Source organism: Monodon monoceros, unplaced genomic scaffold (assembly GCF_005190385.1).
Source record: "Monodon monoceros isolate NGI ecotype Baffin Bay Population unplaced genomic scaffold, NGI_Narwhal_1 Super_Scaffold_11, whole genome shotgun sequence".
Classification (NCBI taxonomy): Eukaryota; Metazoa; Chordata; class Mammalia; order Artiodactyla; family Monodontidae; genus Monodon; species Monodon monoceros.
Genome location: NW_021703767.1, coordinates 138,037,657 through 138,061,662, shown reverse-complemented (window position 1 = coordinate 138,061,662; position 24,006 = coordinate 138,037,657). Strand labels below are relative to the sequence as shown.

Below are 24,006 nucleotides of genomic sequence, written 5' to 3'. Positions count from 1 at the left end.
CAGACCTAGGCTTAGGACCCAAGCAGCCAGAAAAGGCCCTAGGGGTGTGGGGGGCAGGGCTTAGGCTCAGCACCACACAGCTGGAGGGGGCCTTGGTGTGCAGAGGTTTAGTCCAGGACCCGAGTGGGCAGAGGAGATGCTGGCCATGTTCCCTTCTGATCCTCTGATCCCCCGAACATCTCTCCATGTCCCCCTGATCCCCTCATAGTCAGTGGGCCCCTCCCCTCCCCCAACGGCCCCTTAGGTGTATTGGTCCCCTCCCGCCTCTACTTCTCCTCCCCTCTCACTTCACTCCACATCCTACCCACTCACTCGGGGGTTCCCCCTGTCCCCTTAGGTGTCTGAGGTCCTGCACCAGAACCTGGTAGGTGCCCTAGTTTTCAGGAGATGCAAACTTCACATCCTCCTACTCTACCATCTTCTCTTTTCTGTCTCCTGGAATTCTTTTCCATGAGAAAGGAATAATTCTAGTGCATTTTGTTTTCCTCATGCTTCTTGGATTCTCACCAGCAGGTTTTTACAGTCCATTGCTTGCCTCTCAGATTAGAAGAATGCTGGCATATTTTAACAGTTTCCTAGGATTCAAACAGCCTTTAATTAACAGCCAATTGATGCTTTGGAATGTTACCAAAGTATGAGAGACATAACTGGGAGATGGGCTCCTTTCAGCTTCTGAATGCAGTGGAATCCTAGAACAGGGGGCAGAGGTAGGAGTCCCTTGCAAACAGCCTTTGCCCACTGGTATGCAAGGGAGCTGTCTGTGTTGCCATAATATTCCATTGCCTGCTCATTGGTGACCTTCTAAATTCCACCTACTTATGACTGGGAAGGAAGGGGGCAGCTAGTCTTGAATGTTTAAAGCCACAGGGGTGCTAAATAGCTCAGGGATCACATGATATGTAGCTGGATTTGCTGGTTTTAACCCTCCAGTTGCCAGGGAAGTAAGGTACAGCTGCCTGCATTTGCGTTAAGTTTCTTTTCTGTGCCAGGTTCGTGTCATCTTGCTGCCAGAGTTTTGGATGCGGTGGAAAAGAGCAGTTCTGTAAAAGAATCCCTCAGACTGCATGTATATTTTGAGCAGGAGTTAGTTTTCAAAGAGGGATGGGGGAGCATTGGAGGGGTTTTCCCTTTGAATCAAGGGATGTTGCTTATAGATTTGTAGCTGACTCAGTCCCGGGTTGTAGGCAGGAAAAGAAGGATGGATTGGGGAGTATGAAATGTTTGAAATGTTAACAATTCCTTATGTAACCAGATAGTTTTAATCCAAGAGGGAAAAAGGAGCGGCTCAACTGGTTTTCTCTGCTTAATGGCACATCTGCTCGTTGGCTGGTTCCCAGTTGAGGTCAATACACTCCATGTCTTGTTTTTTCCAGTGACCCATAAAGCTGGCCTTTTGGTCTCAAAAGAGACCTTGGTGTTTGTGTGTTGTGTGTTTAATATGCACCATGTCCCTGATCGCTCCCTTTGTTCTCCTCTGTGCAGGTGGTACATGCCAGAGCCCCGCTCTCCCAGCCCTGGTCCGTCCACCAGCCCCTCCTTTGCAACCATCGCTGGATATTAAACCGTTTCTTCCCTTTCCTCTTGACACTGCGGCCGCAGTCAACCTCTTCCCCAATTTTAATGCGGTAAGTCCCACATCATCATATGCCAGGGTGGTAGGTACTGGAAAACCTTAAGGGCCAGGAGTGAGCTGCTCACTGCCTCTCATGTACTCTATGCTTTGTTCCATAGATTGTCTGAAAGCACGTCAAGGTTAGTTGTCTGCCTGGTTGTGTAAGGTCCCCAGAGCCAGGCTCCTTCAAAGGGAAAGTGAAAAGAGATGTAATCTGATTAGGTTGATCATGAATTCATGCCTCTCTTTTAGTGTCTTTTTGGACAACACTAACCATTTTATTAGTTTATTTTCCATGCCAAATTCAATTTAATTGAAATTTAATGAATGTGTTAGACAGCATTCAACTTCAAGTAGATGTCTAAAAACTTAAACATGTGTTTCTTCTCTCTGGGCCTTTTACTTTAATTTTCAAATCTGTTATTTCTTTTCTGATTTAATAAAGAGGACCCTTATATTCACACTAGAGATACATTCCATGTATACAGCACATTTTCTCACTTAACTTAAAACAATGTAGGGTTCTGGTACCAAGGATTTTCATTTTATTTTCTTCCTGCTCAGGCACAGTTCCTCAACTGAAGTCTTTCTTAAATGACCTTGTTTTGGGGGCTTTGTCAGCAGCCTTCTCAACAAAAGTTCAATACTTGCTTACCTCTGTTTTCACTCTTAAGCATGTCTTTATAAGTGGACAGATTCCTCTTATTTATCATCATCTTTTTTTTGTACAAGCAGTGAGACTATTCCTAGGATGGAAATAGAAATAAGGGTTGAAAAGGTTAGAAGCCAGTGAGTGACATTTTTTTCTAATATCGTCTGATTCAGCTTTCAGCGGTTGTTATAATGCAGGTCTGAGTTTATCAATGACAGGACATGTCAACACAACCAAGGTGAAGGGGATTAGGACGCAAGGTCTCTGAATGCCCAGTGAGCTAAATAAAACAGATTTCTTACTGCAACATCTTACCTCCATGATGGATTTTTAAAAAATCTGCCCACAATTAGATCATTCTTCTTCAGGAGACAGAAGTGGGTCTTATTTATTTTAATCATGCTTTGTCATGGGGACTTTGGACCTGCCAAGGAGATGGTACAGTTACATGCTAGCCTTTACTAAAGGACAAGGGAAAATCACAGTGATTTCATTGCTTTTGGGAGCATGAAGTATTTTCCATAGGAATATTATTTTGAAATTGATGGAACCTAAATAGAACAGCATAAAGATCATATTTCCAAAGTAGAAGTTTCTAATTCTAGGTATTTCAATAAGAGTAGAGGAAAAAATTGCTCAGAATCAAATTTCCTGATTCTTGAATGACCACAGTAAAGTCCCTGGGTTTCCTCTTTCTGAGCTCTTTGCCTGCTCCACTGTTAAGTGGCTTCTTGGCACCATTTTGCTTCCTGCCACCTGGAGATGATCCATCAGGGTGCTTTACCTGGCCTCTGAGACTACTTGGCCTCCTGTCCCTCACGTCTCATATCAGCTCTAGAGAAGCTGAGGTACAATTCCTGGAAGGTTGTAAAAGGCTGGGTTTTAAACTTTTGATTTGCCCTTTGGGAAACGTTAAAAGCAAAATGATTAATTTGATTGACAATGAGTATTATTTGTCATAAAACAAAGATGAGTGATATATCGAGCCATAGGACACTGAGCAAATGTCTTAATCCTCTTTGGTACTGTTTCGTCATCTTTAAAATAAAGGGAGTGGACTTGATAACCTCTTCCTTTGGGGTTATCCCATTCAAAATAGTTGAGCTTTTGTGGGCAAAGACAGCATTGCATGGTGGTCAAGTTGGACTCTGAGCTAGAATGACTGGGTTCAAGTCAGAGCTGCTACTCACCATCATCACGACCTTGGGTGAGTCACATAATCCTTATGTATCTCGATATCTTTGTCTGTAAAATGGGACTAATATAACCTACTTTGTAGGCTTGTGGTCATGATTATGTGGGTTAAATCATTTACAACAGGGCTCAGCATTAATAATCATTGTTTTAATGACAGGTATTATATTCATAAATAGCCTGTAAATCCTTATTTTGAATTTGGAAGTTCATTGACTAACTGATTGCCAAAGTTTTACTTGATTCTTTTTCTTCTATGATAATTTGGACTTGTGTTGTTATTTCTTCCATTTAAACCAAGAGACCCTCTGTTGCTCCACCTGTTGGTTATTTCCTTCTAGTGCTGGTCAAGCTGCAGCCAGTCATGGATTAAGCCATTCTTTGTTTCCAACTGAGTGGAATGGTTGCAAAGCCCCAAATCTGGTAGTTTTGGACTGAGAATTATGATATAGAGCATCTCTTTAAGTAACAGCCTGAGTTCTTGATTTTGTAGCAGGTGTGATTCTCAATCTACAAATTCAGGGTGTGTTAAATGTAACATTTTATTGCTGTAAGTTGATTTTATTTCTGGCTCAAAAGCCCATTCCATTAGTCTGTAGGGAAGTGAAATTTAATTGTTTCAGGATGTGCTAAGGCTCTAGAATCTAACAGATTATCCACCCAGCTTTTGGTGGGAGACTTCCTCTGTTCATCAAGTTATGTGTCCACATAGGCAATCATGGTATGATGAGCCCCTAGTAAGCATGGCCTTTTAGGCTCAAACTCTTGACTTTGAACACACAAACTGGTGCGGCTTTAGTGGTGCCTCCTGCCTAGATGTGCCACACTGCTATTACCTTTTTCCCACCCCGCAATTTTCTTTCATCTGACCTTTTGAAACAAAGTCCATGGTGATCAGAAACTGTTTTCCTATTATATTTCTTCTCTGAGTATATGAGTATAGAATGGTCTATTTGGGATAAAGTGTGGCAGAATGGTAAAGGAAAGACATTTCAGTTATATACCTGTAACAAAATACATACGTGAATATCTGAGATTATTGTCCTTCAATAAGAGTATAAACCATTGGGTTCAGATGTGAGTCAGGAAGAATCATGAAACATCTGTTAAAAAAAACACACACAGGGCTTCCCTGGTGGCGCAGTGGTTGAGAGTCCGCCTGCCGATGCAGGGGACACGGGTTCGTGCCCCGGTCCGGGAAGATCCCACATGCCGCGGAGTGGCTAGGCCCGTGAGCCATGGCCGCTGAGCCTGTGCGTCCGGAGACTGTTGCTCCGCAACGGGAGAGGCCACAACAGTGAGAGGCCCGTGTACTGCAAAAACAAAGAAACAAACAAACAAAAAAACCAAACAAACAAAACAACACACACACAGTTATGAGAGAAAGAAAAACAGATGTAGGATATGACCTGGGCTATGGATATATAAAAGGACATTCAATAAAATCATTAGGATCCCTTAATATACTTAAAGCCAACTTTAAAGAATAGCAACAGAAGCCATTCCCTTGACCTAGGGATGTTGTATCTCTGGTTGTTCCAGTAGCTTTCAGACAAGAGAAATTTTCCTTTAATTCCTCATATACCCCTACTCTATCCTTCAATCTCTTCACTGGAGTTTCAGTGCTTAGGACCATTCTTATCTTAGTGATCCCATTCTGCGTGTGCATTTCTTGAAAGGAACCAATCCTGGAAATAGGTAAGTGGTATTTAGTAATGAAATATTTCTTTTCTAAGTAGTATGAGCTTGGTCCATTCAGTCAACTGCTAGTTATCAAGCATCTTCTATGTGCTAGGAATAGTGATAACAAAATTTATGTTATGACCTCTACCATGAAATAATTTAGTTTATAAAGGAGAAGCTGACAAATAAATAAATATTTATAAATATGGGTGCTTTTATAGAGAATGATGTCTAGGATAGAATGGCTGCTCAAGGACAGGAGTGAAAGGCTGTCCTTATGTTTGTCTTAGTGAGGGATTGATGAGAAAAATAGAAACTATTCTAGGCATGCTGACAGGAAGGGAATTAATAGAAGGATTTAGATGCTTAAAAGACATTTGGAGGTGTTGGGCAAACAAAGGTCAGGGAAGGCTGTTGCTGGCTCTTGGTTTTTCTACTTGCTTTCATGGAGTCGGGAAGTTGCAGAAATACAGGATGCCCAGTAATCCCAGTTACTTTCATCCAAATCCCATGATTTTGGATTTTTTTTTAAAAAGATAACAATAGATTATAATCCATTGAATAAAATATGAATCCATGATTCCACACAGATAAGGTAAAGCTTTTACTTCCAGTAGAATGCCTGTGAATAAATGTAGGAGGAAAAATGAAAATAAAAAATTGGCATTTGGCAAACATTCAAGTTTTTCAGCCAAGGGACATATAGGGAACAGGATATTTACACAATCTCCAGATATTTCCACACCAATATTTACTAATTACAAAGAAGAAAAGGAACTTTACAGTGGAGAAACCGAGCAGGCACCATCTTACTCAAATGATCAGTATTATCATCAGTAATTCGGCAAATAAAGATCATGTGCCACCCAGTAGGACACGATAAGACAGCTTCACTAATGTGATATCTGAAAGACGTGTATCTCGAGTATTTAGTGGGCTCTTACACTGAAAACTGCTGGCCGAGATCTGTGGGAACGTACACCTCAGGCTTCCTGTCTTTAGGATGTAAGGGGGAGCACGTAACAGCAGAAGCAGTGCTGAGTTGCCAACAGAAGACTTGACATGATGGCAGAATGGAAAGGACTATTGAGAATCAGAAAAGCGAAAAGTTTCTGCAATCTTGGGCAAGAAGCTAAGTCCATTGGAGCCCCAGTGTCCTGTGCCAGAAAAGGATAGTGGCTAACTGTCTCTTAGGTTTGTTATCAGCGAGGTAGCTGAGTTTGAAAATGCTGGAAATGGAAGCAGAGAATGGGCTTGGGTAAGACCTTGGGATATTGTTTAGATTGGAGCTAACCTGTAAAACATGGCTATACTCCCTGACAATTTTCTCCAAAGGTCTCTGAACTGCCTTTTTGTTTTTCACGTCTCTAACATATTTTCTTCATATTCAGTAGTCATGATAATAATGAACATTGAGAATGTCATTGAAAAGTACAAGCTTTGGAGGACATGTTGATGGGAGCTGACAGTGAACCTGACTCCGTGCTCCCCTCCCATGACTATATTTCTTGTTGGCATAAAGATTAAATGAGTAAGCGTGACCTAGTGCACCTGCGTAAGCCAGATACTCAGAAAATATTGAGTCTTGTCTCTTCCAGAAGATTCACAAGGAAGTGTAAGGAGGTCATGCAGAGTGCAAAGAGGCAGCAAGGTGTGTAAAAACAGGAGATGACTATTTTGCTTTTCAGTCTGCCCTGGCTAATATTCTTTAACAGTAAAAAAAAAAAAAAAAAAAAAAGTAAATTAGCATAGAAATTTTGACTGTGTCCTGTTCCTCTGTGTAATATGACTTCATTGCCAGAGAGGGAGCAAATGGGGAGGAAGAAAGGGGGAAAAGAAAGAGGCTGAGAGAGATCAAATCCTAGCATCTGACTCCAGTTCTTAGTTTTCAAAAACAGTGACCCTACAAGCAACCAGCCGTGTAAACTTGAATGTGGCATTAGTTTGGGTTCAGAAGTTTTATCAGTTGGTGGGGGGGCAGGAAAGTGAACTTGATGTGTCTTATAGGAGTGCTTCTCATAATCAGGATGCATGTGAAGAATCAAGGGAATCGTGTTAAAATGCAAATTGTGATTTAGTAGTTCAGGGATAGGGCCTGAGATTTTGAACATATGTGGGTAGAGGGAGGGAAAGCCAGGAGAATGACTACATACACTGGACACTTCTTAAACGCTTCTGCAGAGTATCTCTTCATTCACTCAACAAATATTTATTGAGGGCCTACTATGTGCTGGGCCCTTAGGATTCCACAGCAAAACTAACAGGCCGAGTCTCTGCCACTGTGGAACTTGCTTTTTGGTGTATGTGTGGTGGGGCGTTGGGGACATTTGAAGTTATTGGTAGCTGCAGCTCTACCCCAAGCATGATCCTTCTACGGTGTGCTTTAGCTCCCAGAAATACTAGGAGCCTTCCTTATAGGGTGACATTGTTCAGGACTTTGGTCATAGGTGCCATTTATTGAATGCTTAGTATGCACCATATACCCGAAATCATCACTTGCATCCCAACTGGTTAAATGCAAAATTTTGCTGTGAAATTTTTAAGCTTTTATGTGTGTCACAATCTCCAAATTGTTGGCGAGAAAAATACAGGAATGAGTTTTTCATTCGTTTATTCGTTCAATGCTTTCTTCATTCTACAAACTTTTGAGACCACTGGAAAAATTCTATAGATTGAAAACTGTGCCTCCTAAAAACAGCTCCATCAAAAGTATCTGTTGTAAGGAAAGGACTAATAAGTATAACGGAGAGGATGAGGAGGGAGAAGAGGTAATTCATCTCTTACTCACTGATTCACTCTCTGGGCATTTGTTAGGCACCAGCTATCTGTCTGACACTCTAGTAGACCTGGAAATACAAGAGAAAGAACAGGAGGAGTGGGAGGAATCGTCTTTGTAACTATGGCATCAACCCAGTTGATTCATCACTCTTGAAAATACTCTTCTATCAGCAGGTGGTAAAGCATCTAGATATAAAAACACTACATTAGGGTTTCCCTTGTGGCGCAGTGGTTGAGAGTCTGCCTGCCGATGCAGGGGACATGGGTTTGTGCCCCGGTCCGGGAAGATCCCACATGCAGTGGAGAGGCTGGGCCCGTGAGCCATGGCCGCTGAGCCTGTGCGTCCGGAGCCTGTGCTCCGCAATGGGAGAGGCCACAACAGTGAGAGAGGCCTGTGTACCTCAAAAAACAAACAAACAAAACAGAAAAAACCCACCATATTAGACAATAAGGTCTATGCAAGCATTAGACAATAAGGTCTAGGCAAGCATGTGGTGAAATAGTTAAAATGTTCTATAAAGAACTCAGTAATTAAATCCTTAAATAAAGTCCTGTGAAAATAAGTGCTACCTGAGGCCAAGGGAAGGAGTGGTGACTTGGAGATGGCCAAGGAAAGCTATATGGTAAAAGTTAAGGTTTAATTTGGGATCCGTAATCAGTTCCAAATTTATCTCTTTCATTAAGTTATAGAGCCTGGGATATCACAAAGACTCAATACACATGTCTTTTTTTTTTTTTAATTGAAATGTAGTTGGTTTACAATGTTGTGTTATTTTCTGGTGTACAGCAAAATGACTCAGATATATATACATATATATATATATTCTTTTTCATATTCTTTTCCATTATGGCTTATTACAGGATATTGAATATAGTTCCCTGTGCTATAAAGTAGGATCTTGTTGTTTATCTATTTTATATATAGTAGTGTGTATCTGCTAATCCCAAACTCCTAATTTATCCCTCCCCCACCCCCTTTCCCCCTTGGTAACCATAAGTTTGTTTTCTGTCTGTCAGCACACATTTCTTGAATGAATGAGTGGAGGGTAGATGGATGCATGATAGAAAGACAGATGATAGAGAGATGATAGATAGATAGGAAAAATGCTTGACAGAAAACTAATAGAGGAGAAATAGTCATTACAGTTGTATCATATGAAACATAACTGGAGGAAATGTCTCAATGAAAATTTTAAAAATCTAAATACTGCTTCATACGTTAGATTATTTCTATTTAACTGAAGTTATTAATTTATGCAATTATTAGGAAATATAAGGGAACATAGCATCAAGGCATCCCCTTAATATGCATTTATAATTTTATGTTGGCTCATATATTTATTTACTCCCATTATATAAAAGGACAGTGATGTAAAAATCCCAGTGATTGCCTATAGAATGTATTCTAAAATCAGTCCTTTGTATTATTCATTAACTACTTCATGTGAGTCCAGAACGGCTGTCACCATAAAAATGTTGGTGAGGCACTTTAGGACTCTAAAAGGACAAATTTAAGTATGCTTAACATACAGAGATTATTCTACAGGTTAAACATGCATTTATAATATTACAGGTGAATGACAAAAATACAGAACTCAAAATAGAAAATTTCAAATTCAACTTTTTGTTATCTTCGGATATATAGCCTTTAGGATCTTTATTTCCTCCATCTTTAAAATGGAAAGACTACCATATTTACTGGCACATTTTGTCTCCTGTTTTTTCAAAAATTATTCTTGACTTTGGCTTGCCCCTGTGGCTCTGTACTTTGTTACCTGCTCAAGCTATGGGGATGCCTCCCCTCCCTCAGCCAGGATTAGAGTTAACAGAAACAGTGTTAATTACATCTCCATTTGTTTGGTTCAGAGAGATGTCAATTAAATTCAGTTTACACAGAGAAGTTGAGGAAGATGGCGGAAAAGACGCGGAGATCACCTTCCTCCCCACAGATACATCAGAAATACATCTACACGTGGAACTGCTCCTATAGAACACCCACTGAACGCTGGCAGAAGACCTCAGACCTCCCAAAAGACCCGTACCCGGGTAGGGCAAAAGAAACAAGAAAAAACAGACAAAAAAAATAGGGACAGGACCTGCACCAGTGGGAGGGAGCTGTGAAGGAGGAGAGGTTTCCACTCACTAGAAGCCCCTTCGTGGGCCGAGACTGCGGGTGGCGGAGAGGGAGGGCTTCGGAGCCGTGGAGGAGAGCACAGCAACAGGGGTGCGGAGGGCAAAGTGGAGAGATTCCCACACAGATGATCGGTGCCGACCAGCACTCACCAGCCCGAGAGGATTGTCTGCTCACCCGCCGGGGCGAGCGGGGCTGGGAGCGGAGGCTCGGGCTTCGGTCGGATCCCAGGGAGAGAACTGGGGTTGGCAGCATGAACACAGCCTGAAGGGGGCTAGTGCACCACGGCTAGCCGGGAGGGAGTCCGGGAAAAGGTCTAGACCTGCCGAAGAGGCAAGAGACTTTTTCTTGCCTCTTCGTTTCCTGGTGCGCGAGGAGAGGGGATTCAGAGCACTGCTTAAAGGAGTTCCAGAGATGGGCACAAGCGGAGGCTATCAGCGCGGACCACAGAGACGGGCACGAGACGCCAAGGCTGCTGCTGCTGCCACCAAGAAGCCTGTGTGCAAGCACAGGTCACTATCCACACCTCCCCTCCCAGGAGCCTGTGCAGCCCGCCACTGCCAGGGTCCCGTGATCCAGGGACAACTTCCTCAGGAGAACACACGGCGCACCTCAGGCTGCTGCAACGTCACGCTGGTCTCTGCCGCCGCAGGCTCGCCCCGCACTCCGTGCCCCTCCCTCCCCCCGGCCTCAGTGAGCCAGAGCCCCTGAATCAGCGGCTCCTTTAACCCCGTCCTGTCTGAGCGAAGAACAGACGCCCTCCGGCGACCTACACGCAGAGGCGGGGCCAAATCCAAAGCTGAGCCCTGGGAGCTGTGAGAACAAAGAAGAGAAAGGGAAATCCCTCCCAGCAGCCCCAGGAGCAGCGGATTAAAGCTCCACAATCAACTTGATGTACCTGCACCTGCGGAATACATGTATCCACAACGAATCATCCCAAATTGAGGAGGTGGACTTTGAGAGCAAGATTTATGATTTTTTCCCCTTTTCCTCTTTTTGTGAGTGTGTATGTGTATGCTTCTGTGTGAGATTTTGTCTGTATAGCTTTGCTTTCACCATTTGTCCTAGGGTTCTGTCTGTACATTTTTGTGTTGTTTTGTTTTACTTTAAAAAAAATTTTTTTCTTAATAATTATTTTTTATTTTAATAACTTTATTTTATCTTACTTTATTTTATTTTATTCTCTTTCTTTGTACACTTTCTCCCTTTTATTTTGAGCCATGTGGATGAAAGGCTCTTGCTGCTGCAGCCAGGCGTCAGGGCTGTGCCTCAGAGGTGGGAGAGCCAACTTCAGGACACTGCTCCCAGCTCCACATGATATCAAATGGCGAAAATCTCCTGAAGATCTCCATCTCATCACCAACACCCAGCTTCACTAAACGACCAGCAAGCTACAGTGCTGGACACCCTATGCCAAACAACTAGCAAGACAGGAACACAGCCCCATCCATTAGCAGAGAGGCTGCCTAAAATCATAATAAGGCCACAGACACCCCAAAACACACCACCAGACATGGACCTGCCCACCAGAGAGACAAGATGCAGCCTCATCCACCAGAACACAGGCACTAGTTCCCTCCACCAGGAAGCCTACACAACCCACTGAACCAACCTTAGCCACTGGGGACAGACACCAAAAACAACGGGAACTACGAACCCGCAGCCTGAAAAACGGAGACCCCAAACACAGTAAGATAAGCAAAATGAGAAGACAGAAAAACACACAGCAGATGAAAGAGCAAGGTAAAAACCCACCAGACCTAACAAATGAAGAGGAAATAGGCAGTCTACCTGAAAAAGAATTCAGAAAAATGATAGTAAAGGTGATCCAAAATCTTGGAAATAGAATAGACAAAATGCAAGAAACATTTAACAAAGACCTAGAAGAACTAAAGAGGAAACAAGCAACGATGAACAACACAATAAATGAAATTAAAAATACTCTAGAAGGAATCAATAGCAGAATAACTGAGGCAGAAGAACGGATAAGTGACCTGGAAGGTAAAATAGTGGAAATAACTACTGTAGAGCAGAATAAAGAAAAAAGAATGAAAAGAACTGAGGACAGTCTCAGAGACCTCTGGGACAACATTAAACACACCAACATTCGACTTATAGGGGTCCCAGAAGAAGAAGAGAAAGATAAAGGGACTGAGAAAATATTTGAAGAGATTGTAGTTGAAAACTTCCCTAATATGGGAAAGGAAATAGTTAATCAAGTCCAGGAAGCACAGAGAGTCCCATAGAGGATAAATCCAAGGAGAAACACGTGAAGACACATATTAATGAAACTATCAAAAATTAAATACAAAGAAAATATATTAAAAGCAGCAAGAGAAAAACAACAAATAACATACAAGGTAATCCCCATAAGGTGAACAGCTGATCTTTCAGCAGAAAGTCTGCAAGCCAGAAGGGAGTGGTAGGACATATTTAAAGTGATGAAGGAGAAAAACCTACAACAAAGATTACTCTACCCAGCAAGGATCTCATTGAGATTTTTTTTGTTCTTGTTGTTGGGGGTAGGAGTTTATTAATTAATTTATTTATTTTTGCTGTGTTGGGTCTTTGTTTCTGTGCGTGGGCTTTCTCTAGTTGCGGCAAGCGGGGGCCACTCTTCATCGCAGTGTGCGGGCCTCTCACTATCGCGGCCTCTCTTGTTGCAGAGCACAGGCTCCAGACACGCAGGCTCAGTAGTTGTGGCTCACGGGCCCAGTTGCTCCGTGGCATGTGGGATCCTCCCAGACCAGGGCTCGAACCCGTGTCCCCTGCATTGGCAGGCAGATTCTCAATGACTGCGCCACCCGGGAAGCCCCCTCTCATTGAGATTTGATGGAGAAATTAAAACCTTTACAGACAAGCAAAAGCTGAGAGAGTTCAGCACCACCAATCCAGCTTTACAACAAGTGCTAAAGGAACTTCTCTGGGCAAGAAACACAAGAGAAGGAAAAGACCTACAATAACAAACCCAAAACAATTAAGAAAATGGGAATAGGAACATACATATCGATAATTACCTTAAATGTAAATGGATTAAATACTCCCACCAAAAGACACAGACTGGCTGAATGGATACAAAAACAAGACCCATATATATGCTGTCTACAAGAGACCCACTTCAGACCTAGGGACACATACAGACTGAACTTGAGGGGATAGAAAAAGATATTCCATGCAAATGGAAATCAAAAGAAAGCTGGAGTACTAATTCTTATATCAGACGAAATAGACTTTAAAATAAAGGCTATTACAAGAGACAAAGAAGGACTTTACATAATGATCAAGGGATCTATCCAAGGAGAAGATATAACAACTGTAAATATGTATGCACCCAACATAGGAGCACCTCAATACATAAGGCAAATACTAACGTCCATAAAAGGGGAAATTGACAGTAACACAATCATAGTAGTGGACTTTAACACCCCACTTTCACCAATGGACAGATCATCCAAAATGAAACTAAATAAGGAAACACAAGCTTTAAATTATACATTAAACAAAATGGACTTAATTGCTATTTATAGGACATTCCATCGAAAAATAACAGAATACACATTTTTCTCAAGTGCTCATGGAACATTCTCCAGGATAGATCATACCTTGGGTCACAAATCAAGTCTCGGTAAATTTAAGAAAATTGAAATCGTATCAAGTATCTTTTCCAAACACAATGCTATGAGACTAGATATCAATTACAGGAAAAGATCTGTAAAAAATACAAACACATGGAGGCTAAACAATACACTACTTAATAACGAAGTGATCACTGAAGAAATCAAACAGAAAATCAAAAAATACCTAGAAACAAATGACAATGGAGACACGACAACCCAAACCCTATGGGATGCAGAAAAGGAGTTCTAAGAGGGAAGTTTATAGCAATACAATCCTACCTTAAGAAACAGGAAACATCTCAAATAAACAACCTAACCTTGCACCTAAAGCAATTAGAGAAGGAACCAAAAAAAACCAAATTTAGCAGAAGAAAAGAAATCATAAAGATCAGATCAGAAATAAATGAAAAAGAAATGAAGGAAATAATACCAAAGATCAGTAAAACTAAAAGTGGTTCTTTGAGAAGACAAACAAAATTGATAAACCATTAGCCAGACTCATCAAGAAAAAAAGGGCTAAGACTCAAATCAATAAAATTGAAATGAAAAAGGAGAAGTAACAACTGACATTGCAGAAAATACAAAAGATCATGAGAGATTACTACAAGCAACTCTATGCCAATAAAATGGACAACCTGGAAGAAATGGACAAATTCTTAGAAATGCACAACCTGCCGAGACTGAACCAGGAAGAAATAGAAAATATGAAGAGACCAATCAAAAGCAATGAAATTGAAACTGTGATTAAAAATCTTCCAACAAACAAAAGCAGAGGACCAGATGGCTTCATAGGCGAATTCTATTAAACATTTAGAGAAGAGCTAACACCTGTCCTTCTCAAACTCTTCCAAAATATAGCAGAGGGAGGAAGACTCCCAAACTCATTCTATGAAGCCACCATCACCCTGATACCAAAACCAGACAAAGATGTCACAAAGAAAGAAAACTACAGGCCAATATCGCTGATGAACATAGATGCAAAAATTCTCAACAAAATACTAGCAAACAGAATCCAACAGCACATTAAAATGATCATACACCATGATCAAGTGGGGTTTATTCCAGGAATGCAAGGATTCTTCAATATACGCAAATCAATCAACGTGATACACCATATTAACAAATTGAAAGAGAAAAACCATATGATCATCTTAATAGATGAAGAGAAAGCTTTTGACAAAATTCAACAACCATTTATGATAAAAACCCTGCAGAAAGTAGGCATAGAGGGAACTTTCCTCAACAGAGTATAGGCCATATATGACAAACCCACAGCCAATGTCGTCCTTAATGGTGAAAAACTGAAACCATTTCCACTAAGATCAGGAACAAGGCAAGGTTGCCGACTCTCACCACTCTTATTCAACATAGTTTTGGAAGTTTTAGCCACAGCAATCAGAGAAGAAAAAGAAATAAAAGATATCCAAATTGGAAAAGAAGAAGTAAACCTGTCACTGTTTGCAGATGACATGATACTATACATAGAGAATCCTAAGGATGCTACCAGAACACTGCTAGAGCTAATCAATGAATTTGGTAAAGTAGCAGGATACAAAATTAATGCACAGAAATCTCTGGCATTGCTATACACTAATGATGAAAATTCTGAAAGTGAAATCAAGAAAACACTCCCATTTACCGTTGCAACAAAAAGAATAAAATATCTAGGAATAAACCTACCTAAGGAGACAAAAGACCTGTATGCAGAAAATTATAAGACACTGATGCAAGAAATTAAAGATGGTACAAATAGATTGAGAGATATACCATGTTCTTGGATTGGAAGAATCAACATTGTGAAAATGACTCTACTACCCAAAGCAATCTACAGATTCAATGCAATCCCTATCAAACTACCACTGGCATTTTTCACAGAACTAGATCAAAAAATTTCACAATTAGTATGGAAACACAAAAGACCCTGAATAGCCAAAGCAATCTTGAGAACGAAAAATGGAGCTGGAGGAATCATGCTTCCTGACTTCAGACTATACTACAAAGCTACAGTAATCAACACAGTATGGTACTGGCACAGAAACAGAAATATAGGTCAATGGAACAGGATAGAAAGCCCAGAGATAAACCCACGCACATATGGTCACCTTATCTTTGATAAAGGAGGCAAGCATACACAGTGGAGAAAAGACAGCCTCTTCAATAAGTGGTGCTGGGAAAACTGGACAGGTACATGTAAAAGTATGAAATTAGAACACTCCCTAATACCATACACAAAAATAAGCTCAAAATATATTAAAGACCTAAATATAAGGCCAGACACTATAAAACTTTTAGAGGAAAACATAGGCAGAATGTTCTAGAGCATAAATCACAGCAAATCCTTTTTGACCCACCTCCTAGAGAAATGGATATAAAAACAAAAATAAACAAGTGGGACCAAATGAAACTTCAAAGCTTTTGCACAGCAAAGGAATCCATAAACAAGACCAAAACACAACCCTCAGAATGGGAGAAAATATTTGCAAATGAAGCAACTGACAAAGGATTAATCTCCAATATTTACAAGCAGCTCATGCAGCTCAATAACAGAAAAACAATTCCAAAAATGGATTTGGATCCAAAAATGGGCAGAAGACCTAAATAGACATTTCTCCAAAGAAGTTATACAGATTGCCAACAAACACAGGGAAGAATGCTCAACATCATTAATCCTTAGAGAAATGCAAATCAAAACTACAATGAGATATCATCTCACACCAGTCAGAATGGCCGTCATCAAAAAATCTAGAAAGAATAAATGCTGGAGAGGGTGTGGAGTAAAGGGAACAGTCTTGCACTGTTGGTGGGAATATAAATTGATACAGCCACTATGCAGAACAGTATGGAAGTTCCTTAAAAAACTACAAATAGAACTACCATACGACCCAGCAGTCCCACTACTGGGTATATACCCTGAGAAAACCATAATTCAAAAAGAGTCATGTACCAAAATGTTCATTGCAGCTCTATTTACAATAGCCAAGACATGGAAGCAACCTAAGTGCCCATCAACGGGTGAATGGATAAAGAAGACGTGGCACATATATGCAGTGAAATATTACTCAGCCATAAAAAGAAACGAAATTGAGTTATTTGTAGTGAGGTGGATGGACCTAGAGTCTGTCATACAGAGTGAAGTAAGTCAGAAAGAGAAAAACAAATACCATATGCTAACACATATATTTGGAATCTAAGAAGAAAAAAATAAGTCATGAACAACCTACGGGTAAGATGGGAATAAAGACACAGAACTACTAGCGCATGGACTTGAGGATATGGGGAGGGGGAAGTGTAAGCTGTGACAAAGCGAGAGAGTGGCACGGACATATATATACTACCAAACATAAAATAGATAGGTAGTGGGAAGCAGCCGCATAGCACAGGGAGATCAGCTAGGTGGTTTGTGACCACCTAGAGGGGTGGCATAGGGAGGGTGGGAGGGAGGGAGACACAAGAGGGAAGAGATATGGGAACATATGTATATGTATAACTGATTCACTTTGTTATAAAGCAGAAACTAACACACCATTGTAAAGCAATTATACTCCAATAAAGATGTTAAAAAAAAAAAAGTAATCACTTTTAAAGCAATTTACAGTCAAGCACTGTTCTTGGAGTTCCCTGGGTATTAAATAATCTAATCATCAAAACCCTAAGAGGGGCTTCCCTGCTGGCACAGTGGTTAAGATTCCACCTGCCAGTGCAGGGGACATGGGTTTGAGCCCTAGTCCGGGAAGAACCCACATGCCGCGGAGCAACTAAGCCCGTGCACCACGACTACTGAGCCTACGCTCTAGAACCCATGTGCCACAACTACTGAAGCCTGCGCACGTAGAGCCTATGCTCCGCGACAAAAGAAGCCACCGCACTGCAACGAAGAGTAGCCCCCACCCTCGACGCAACTGGAGAAAGCCCGCGAGCAGGAACGAAGACCCAACGCAGCCAAAAGTAAATAAGTAAAATAAATTTATAAAACAAAAAACCCTACGAGTAAACAACGATCACTAACTCCATGTTATTTTACAGATGAGGGAAACAGAGGCAGAGAAGTAGAGTAAGTAGAGCAGCAAAGCCAAGGTCACACCACTAAGTAGCAGAGCCACACTGTGGACTTAGGAAGCTGGGTGCCATTCCTGTTCACGGAAGTGGTAGTCTTCCCATTCACCAAGGTCACTGAAATAAAATGAACGCTGATAAGCTCTCTTAGGAGTTTTAGGAACTAAGACACTTCGGTCCTTGAAGTGGGGACACTGCTTGCAGTAGGCAGAATTCTAACAGAGCCCCCAAGATTCCTACTTACTGAAGTACAGAAACCTTCCACTTATCCAATCAAACCCTAAATCTAGGTGCTGTAGTGAAGGGATTTTGCAGATGGAATTAAGGTTCAAAATCAGTTGATTTGTTAAGATAGGGAGATTATTCTAGGTGGATGTGGCCTACTCAGGCACCCCATGAAAAAGACCTGAACTCTTCCTGAAATGAAGTACAAAAGGGACGAGAGGGAGACTCTCCATTGCTGGCTCTGAAGAAGTCCAATGCTGCAGCAGGCAAGGCAAGTGAGGGGCCTCTAGGAGCTGAGACTGTCCACCGACTGGCAGCCAGCAAGGAAATGGGGACCTCTGTCCTGCAACTGCAGAACCTGAATTATGCCAACAAGCCGAAGAAGCTTGGAGCCATTCTTTCCCAGAGCCTCTGGATGCTAACACAGCCAGACTGACATCTAGATTTCAGCTCTGTGACCCACACAAACTATGGTGAACATCCAACGTTTGGGGCTCAATGCCTTACACTTAAATTTCATGTGCTTTAACACTCTCAGGAGGGAACTCCCATGTTCCCGTGTGTATCTGAGCAGGAAACCCAGTCACGCTGTGCCTGGACTTCTGACCTACAGAACTGTGAGCTAGTCAAATAGGTACTGTTTTTAGTCAGTAAGAGTGTAGTGAAAGAATTAATATTCTACTCAACCTCCAGGTTCGTGAACAAAATAAGTGATTGTCATTGTTTTAAAAAAAAAAAATTCAGTTTACACATCAATAACTTCCTACGAAGTCTTTACAACTGCTGCTGTCACTAAAATAGGTAGGGAGCCAACGTAAAATTATGGGTAGAAAAATAAACCTGTCTTCCTTAGCCACAATGGTAGAAGGTGTGGAAATTTTGCAGGTGAAAAATACCATAGTAAATATGGTATTGATTGCTAAGTTCCTTGCCCTTTGAAGACAAATGTAGCAGATTTCTAGCCAGTTCTGTGCTTTAAGTGCACCATATTTGTACAACAGAAGCATCTTAAGAAACATGGTTATTAAATCTTTCAATATATGTCTTCATGCTGAAACAGGTATGTAAGCATGTTTGCTGAGCCCTACAGCTTCCTGTGAACCAAAAATTGTAAAAGTCAAGCCTATTTATAAGGACCCTCAAACACAAAATGAATTAAATACAGGATATCTAGGCTTGAAAATAAAAGGCTAAACAATTGCACACCACACAGATATTTTTCTGTGTTAATGCTTGTGTACTCTTTGACCAGGTAACATATTTTTCTATCATTCAAAATGTGACCAAGTAACATATTTTCCTTTATTTTTGTGATGAGAACAAAAAAGTTTCCCTTATTGCTTTTCCCTTGCCACTCAGTTCTCTTTTCAGTGACAATCCGTGTGGTCACTGGCTTTTGTATCTATCCTTCCAGTGATATTTTGAGGTATGAGCGTGTTCCTCTCACTAAAGATTGAGGCATAATACACATTATGTATTTATTTTCCTTTTTCAGTCCATCTGTCATAATAAGCTGAGGCTTTGCTTTTGCAAGAATATATATTGGACCTGTTTGCTTTCTTACTAACTGTGATCCTGGGCAACTAAGGGAACCTGAATAAGGGACTATCTAAGCTTCTAGCTTATTGTGGAATACAGCAGCTCTTTGGGAAATTCCCTGCTCCACACTTACAGACATTTTAAAAATGAAAGAAACATTTTAGAATTAATTTGTGTCTGCTGCAAATCACTTATTTTACAGATAAGCCTAGAATGATGGAGAGATTTCCAGTTTCATGGCTCGTAAGTGGTAGAGCTAAGAGAAAACTGAGACCCCTGACTTCTGTTTCTCATGAGGATGCTAAACATTGAATCATAGCATTAAGAGTTGAATTGTGTACCCCCAAATTTCCTAACCCACGGTGCTTTGGAAATGTGACCTTATTTGAAATATGGTCGTTGAAGATGTAATTCGTTAAGATGAGGTCATTAGAGTGACCCTAATCCATTATGACTAGTATCCTTATAGAAAGGGGAAATCTGGACACAGAGACAGTCATAGAGGGAAGATGATAAGAAGAGACGTGGGGAGAACACCTTCTACAAGCCAAGAAGAGAGGCCTAGAACAGATTCTGTGCTCACAGCCCTCAGAAGGAAGGACCCAACCCTGCTGACACTTTGATTTTGGACTTCTAGCCTCCCGAACTGTGAGACAATACATTTCTGTTGTGGAAGACATCCAGTATGTGATACTTTGTTAGGGCCACGCAAGCAAGAAAGGATTCTTAGAGCCATCTGGCCTACGTACCTACACTTGCACTCTACAGTGTTTCTGACAACTTGTAATCCAGCTTTTTACTTAACTATCTCCTGTGGCAAATAAGTCTACCCCTGGGGTAGGGGGTCTCTCCACTGTAGGTCACCTACACTGTAAAGAAGTTCTCTATTGGAGCCACTGCCAGCTCCATATAGCTACTTTAAACCGAGGAAGAAGATAAAACAGTATGTTGCTTTTTTGTAAAAAAAAATGTTTATTGATCACAGACTAAGTGACAAGGGCTATTAAGGAAGACAATTTTACACCCACCTTATAAAAAATACAATTTCATGAGAGCCTTACGTATTATAAGTGTTATCTGGATGACATAGGTAAGGAAACCCAAAGATGTGAAGTAAAATAACTTGCCCCAAATTACACAAGTAGTGAATCACCGAGTCATGGCTAGATTTAGATGCAGTGATCCAAGCCCAGTGCAACTTCATCTATGACAAGGCTCTCTTGCCTGCAAACGGTTGCGGTTTCTTTTTTTTTTATTATTTTTTATTTTATATTGGAGTATAGTTGATTTACAATGTTGTATTAGTTTTAGGTGTACAACAAAATGATTCAGTTATACATATACATATATGTATATCTATTCTTTTTCAGATACTTTTCCCATACAGGTTATTACAGAATACTGAATAGAGTTCCCTGTGCTATAGAGTAGTTCCTTGTTTATCTATTTTATATATAATAGTATGTATATGTTAATGCCAACCTCCTAATTTATCCCCCACCCCCTGTCCCCTTTGGTAACCATAAATTTGTTTCCTAAGTCTGTGAGTCTGTTTCTGTTTTGTGAATAAGTTCATTTGTATCATTTTTTAGTTGTAGTGTCTTTAATCAGCTGTCAGAGCCTTGGTATACATTATAAGCTAATTAACTAAATAATCTGTAGCTCCTTAGAAGGCTTAACTCCAAGACAGTAAGCTATTTCCTAAGTAATATCCTGGCTGTGATCGGACAGTTATGAAAAGGAACATCTAGAGCTTCAGTGGACTTTATATAATGTCACCCTCACAAGCATTCATGTTGTATATGGCCAGTCATCATTAGGGGAATAAATAACTTTAAGTGGTAGTAAATGTTAAGAATCTATTCCTATCCTAGTATCAATTTTAAGACTCAAGACCCATCTGCACACATAAGAAAAAATACCAAACTTAGAATCTAAAAGGTCTGAGTTCTATGTCTAAAAGACAAAAGCCTGAGTCCACGTTTTCTCATCTGTGAAACTAGAGTAATCGTATTGACCTCATAAGAGTATCTAAAGGTGTTAAAGATTGAAGGTGCTATAGAAATGGTAGGCATTAAGGAAGTCTACTGAATTCTGAACTCTGGGCTCTGGTGTTGGGACCCTAATGAGCATCTTTTACAACCTCCCGAAGGTGAGTCCTTTGCCCCTTAAATGTTGAGAATCACTGAATTCCATTCTGTGACCAAAATTGGTGGGAAAATCCATTTTTACAGTGAAGTACAGATGAAAGCGTAACCTTCTCAGACTGCCTTTTGAGAAAAGTTGTACACCTCCCAACACGAATGTAAAGAACAGTGTTGGGCTTCCCTGGTGGTGCAGTGGTTGAGAGTCCGCCTGCCGATGCAGGGAACACGGGTTCGTGCCCCGGTCCGGGAAGATCCCACATGCCGCAGAGCGGCTGGGCCCGTGAGCCATGGCCGCTGAGCCTGCATGTCCGGAGCCTGTGCTTTGCAATGGGAGAGGCCACAACAGTGAGAGGCCCGCGTACCGCAAAAAAAAAAAAAAAAAAAAAAAAAAGAACAGTGTTAATGCTGTTTCTCATGACTCTTTGTCAAAGGAATGAGAACTTTTTGCCAGCAGACTATTTGGTTTTATGACTCAGTGCTTCTCAAAGTATGGTTCCCAGACCTGTATGTTCCTGTCTAAGAACTGATTCCAGGTCAGAAATAAGATAAGTGCTGAGATTTAATGTGAGCAGCATTTAGATGTTGTAGCAACTTAGGAGAGCAAATGGACATCTGTTGAAGCTAGTAAAGAATTATGACATATTTTGCATATCTTTGTCATTTCATTTTTTCTGTTAATTCATTTTTGTTATATTTCTTAAGAGTTTTGGCTTATGATTTATGGGGGGATGCAGGTCCTTCAACCAAGAGGTTTGGGAAGCAGTGGTCTGTTACTGTGAAGGTTTCAGATTCCATCTACACATCAAAAGTGAAGGTTTATTTATTTATTTATTTATTCATTTGTTTATTTATTTATTTTTGGCTGCATTGGGTCTTTGTTGCTACGCATGGGCTTTCTCTACTTGCGGCGAGCGGGGACTCCTCTTCCTTGTGGTGCGCAGGCTTCTAATCGCGGTGGCTTCTTTTGTTGCGGAGCACGGGCTCTAGGTGCGAGGGTTTCAGTAGTTGTGGCTCACGGGCTCTGGAGCACGGGCTCTGTAGTTGTGGCGCACGGGCTTAGTTGCTGCATAGCATGTGGGATCTTCCCGGGCCAGGGATCGAACCTGTGTCCCGTGCATTGGCAGGTGGATTCTTAACCACTGCGCCCCCAGGGAAGTCCCCATGAGGGGATTTTTGAAGCAGTTATTAAATTTAGGTAAGTCGCACGGTATTTGGTTGAGGAAACAGCAAATACAATTTGACTCAAATTCATTTAGCTTTACCCAGTTTTCCTGATCCTGGTGACATGTGGCAATGGCAAATGGCTTCCTCTGAAACTCATAAATCAAGACGGTACTAGTGACAAAAGTAGGAAAATTTGCATTTTGCAAATTTTCCTCTCTCTGAAGCATAGCCATTTATGCCACATTTTATCTTGAGTTTGGGCAAATAATTAGGTAGTAAAATTAGTAGTTAATTATTGAGCTTCCCTTTTTGAACAATCTGAAATGGAATTTTACTTCAAGGACCTTGATGGGGGATTTTAAAGAACTGAAAAAAAAAAAAAAAAGAAAAAAGAGGAAAATTTAAGTAGCTGTATATGGGGATAAGATACTTCACAGTTTTGATGTCTACATCCAAATTATTTTTTTAAATAGAAACTAGAATAAACAGTCCAGTAGTACCATAAGTTGGGAACATTTTTTAAACCAGTTTTTTAAAAGCAATCACATAGAAAAACAGTTTTACCAAACATCCTTGTGTTCTTTAGAACCTCTACGTATACATACAGTTTTAGTGCTTCTGTGACTTTTGTCACGTGCTACATTGAAAAGCAACAGTCTCTGCTTTTCTAGGAACGTGAGGTAGGAAAGATAGACAAGAGAGGTAAACAGCCCTTTCTGGCACTGTCTACATTTACAGAATTTATATACTCAGATAGGTGGTGCTTGTGTGTGATGGACTATATGGGGATCCTGGCCTTTTTTTTTTTTTGATAATTTTATCTGTTTTTTAAAGTAAAAAAATATCCAGAAAATACTAATTTGACCTCCAGAGTCAACTTAATTAATTTTAACTTAATTAGCTCTTAGACTACCTATCAGGTCCTATTGACATACTCTGGGTTTGAAATCCTGGTTTGGAATGAGGCAGAGAAATAAAGTAGAATGATTTTAAGCTCAGAGTTTGTTTGCTTTTAATTCTACTTACCTAAAATTATAGTAAAAATTCATAATTTTGAAGAAAAATTATATACACAAATGCATATGGCTATGTTTATGCATGTACACATGCTTTTTACTGGGGATCACGGTTTAAAATAATGCAAGTATGTGGAAACCTCCTGCATAGGTGTTTCATGAAGCTTAATTCAGAGATGTTCACTGCAGCAAGTT

At 40.7% G+C, this 24,006-nt stretch overlaps 1 protein-coding gene across 3 annotated transcripts in view; it reads left to right on the top strand.

Annotated features, from left to right (window-relative positions):
* The window catches only part of ZNF385D (zinc finger protein 385D), a 934,321-nt gene that overhangs the window by 694,673 nt on the left and 215,642 nt on the right, over nt 1-24,006 (top strand). For all 3 annotated transcript variants that reach the window (XM_029214260.1, XM_029214259.1, XM_029214261.1), the window contains one exon: nt 1,483-1,625. In XM_029214260.1, the coding sequence (XP_029070093.1) occupies nt 1,483-1,625 (143 nt within the window). The remainder of the gene's footprint in view (nt 1-1,482; nt 1,626-24,006) is intronic.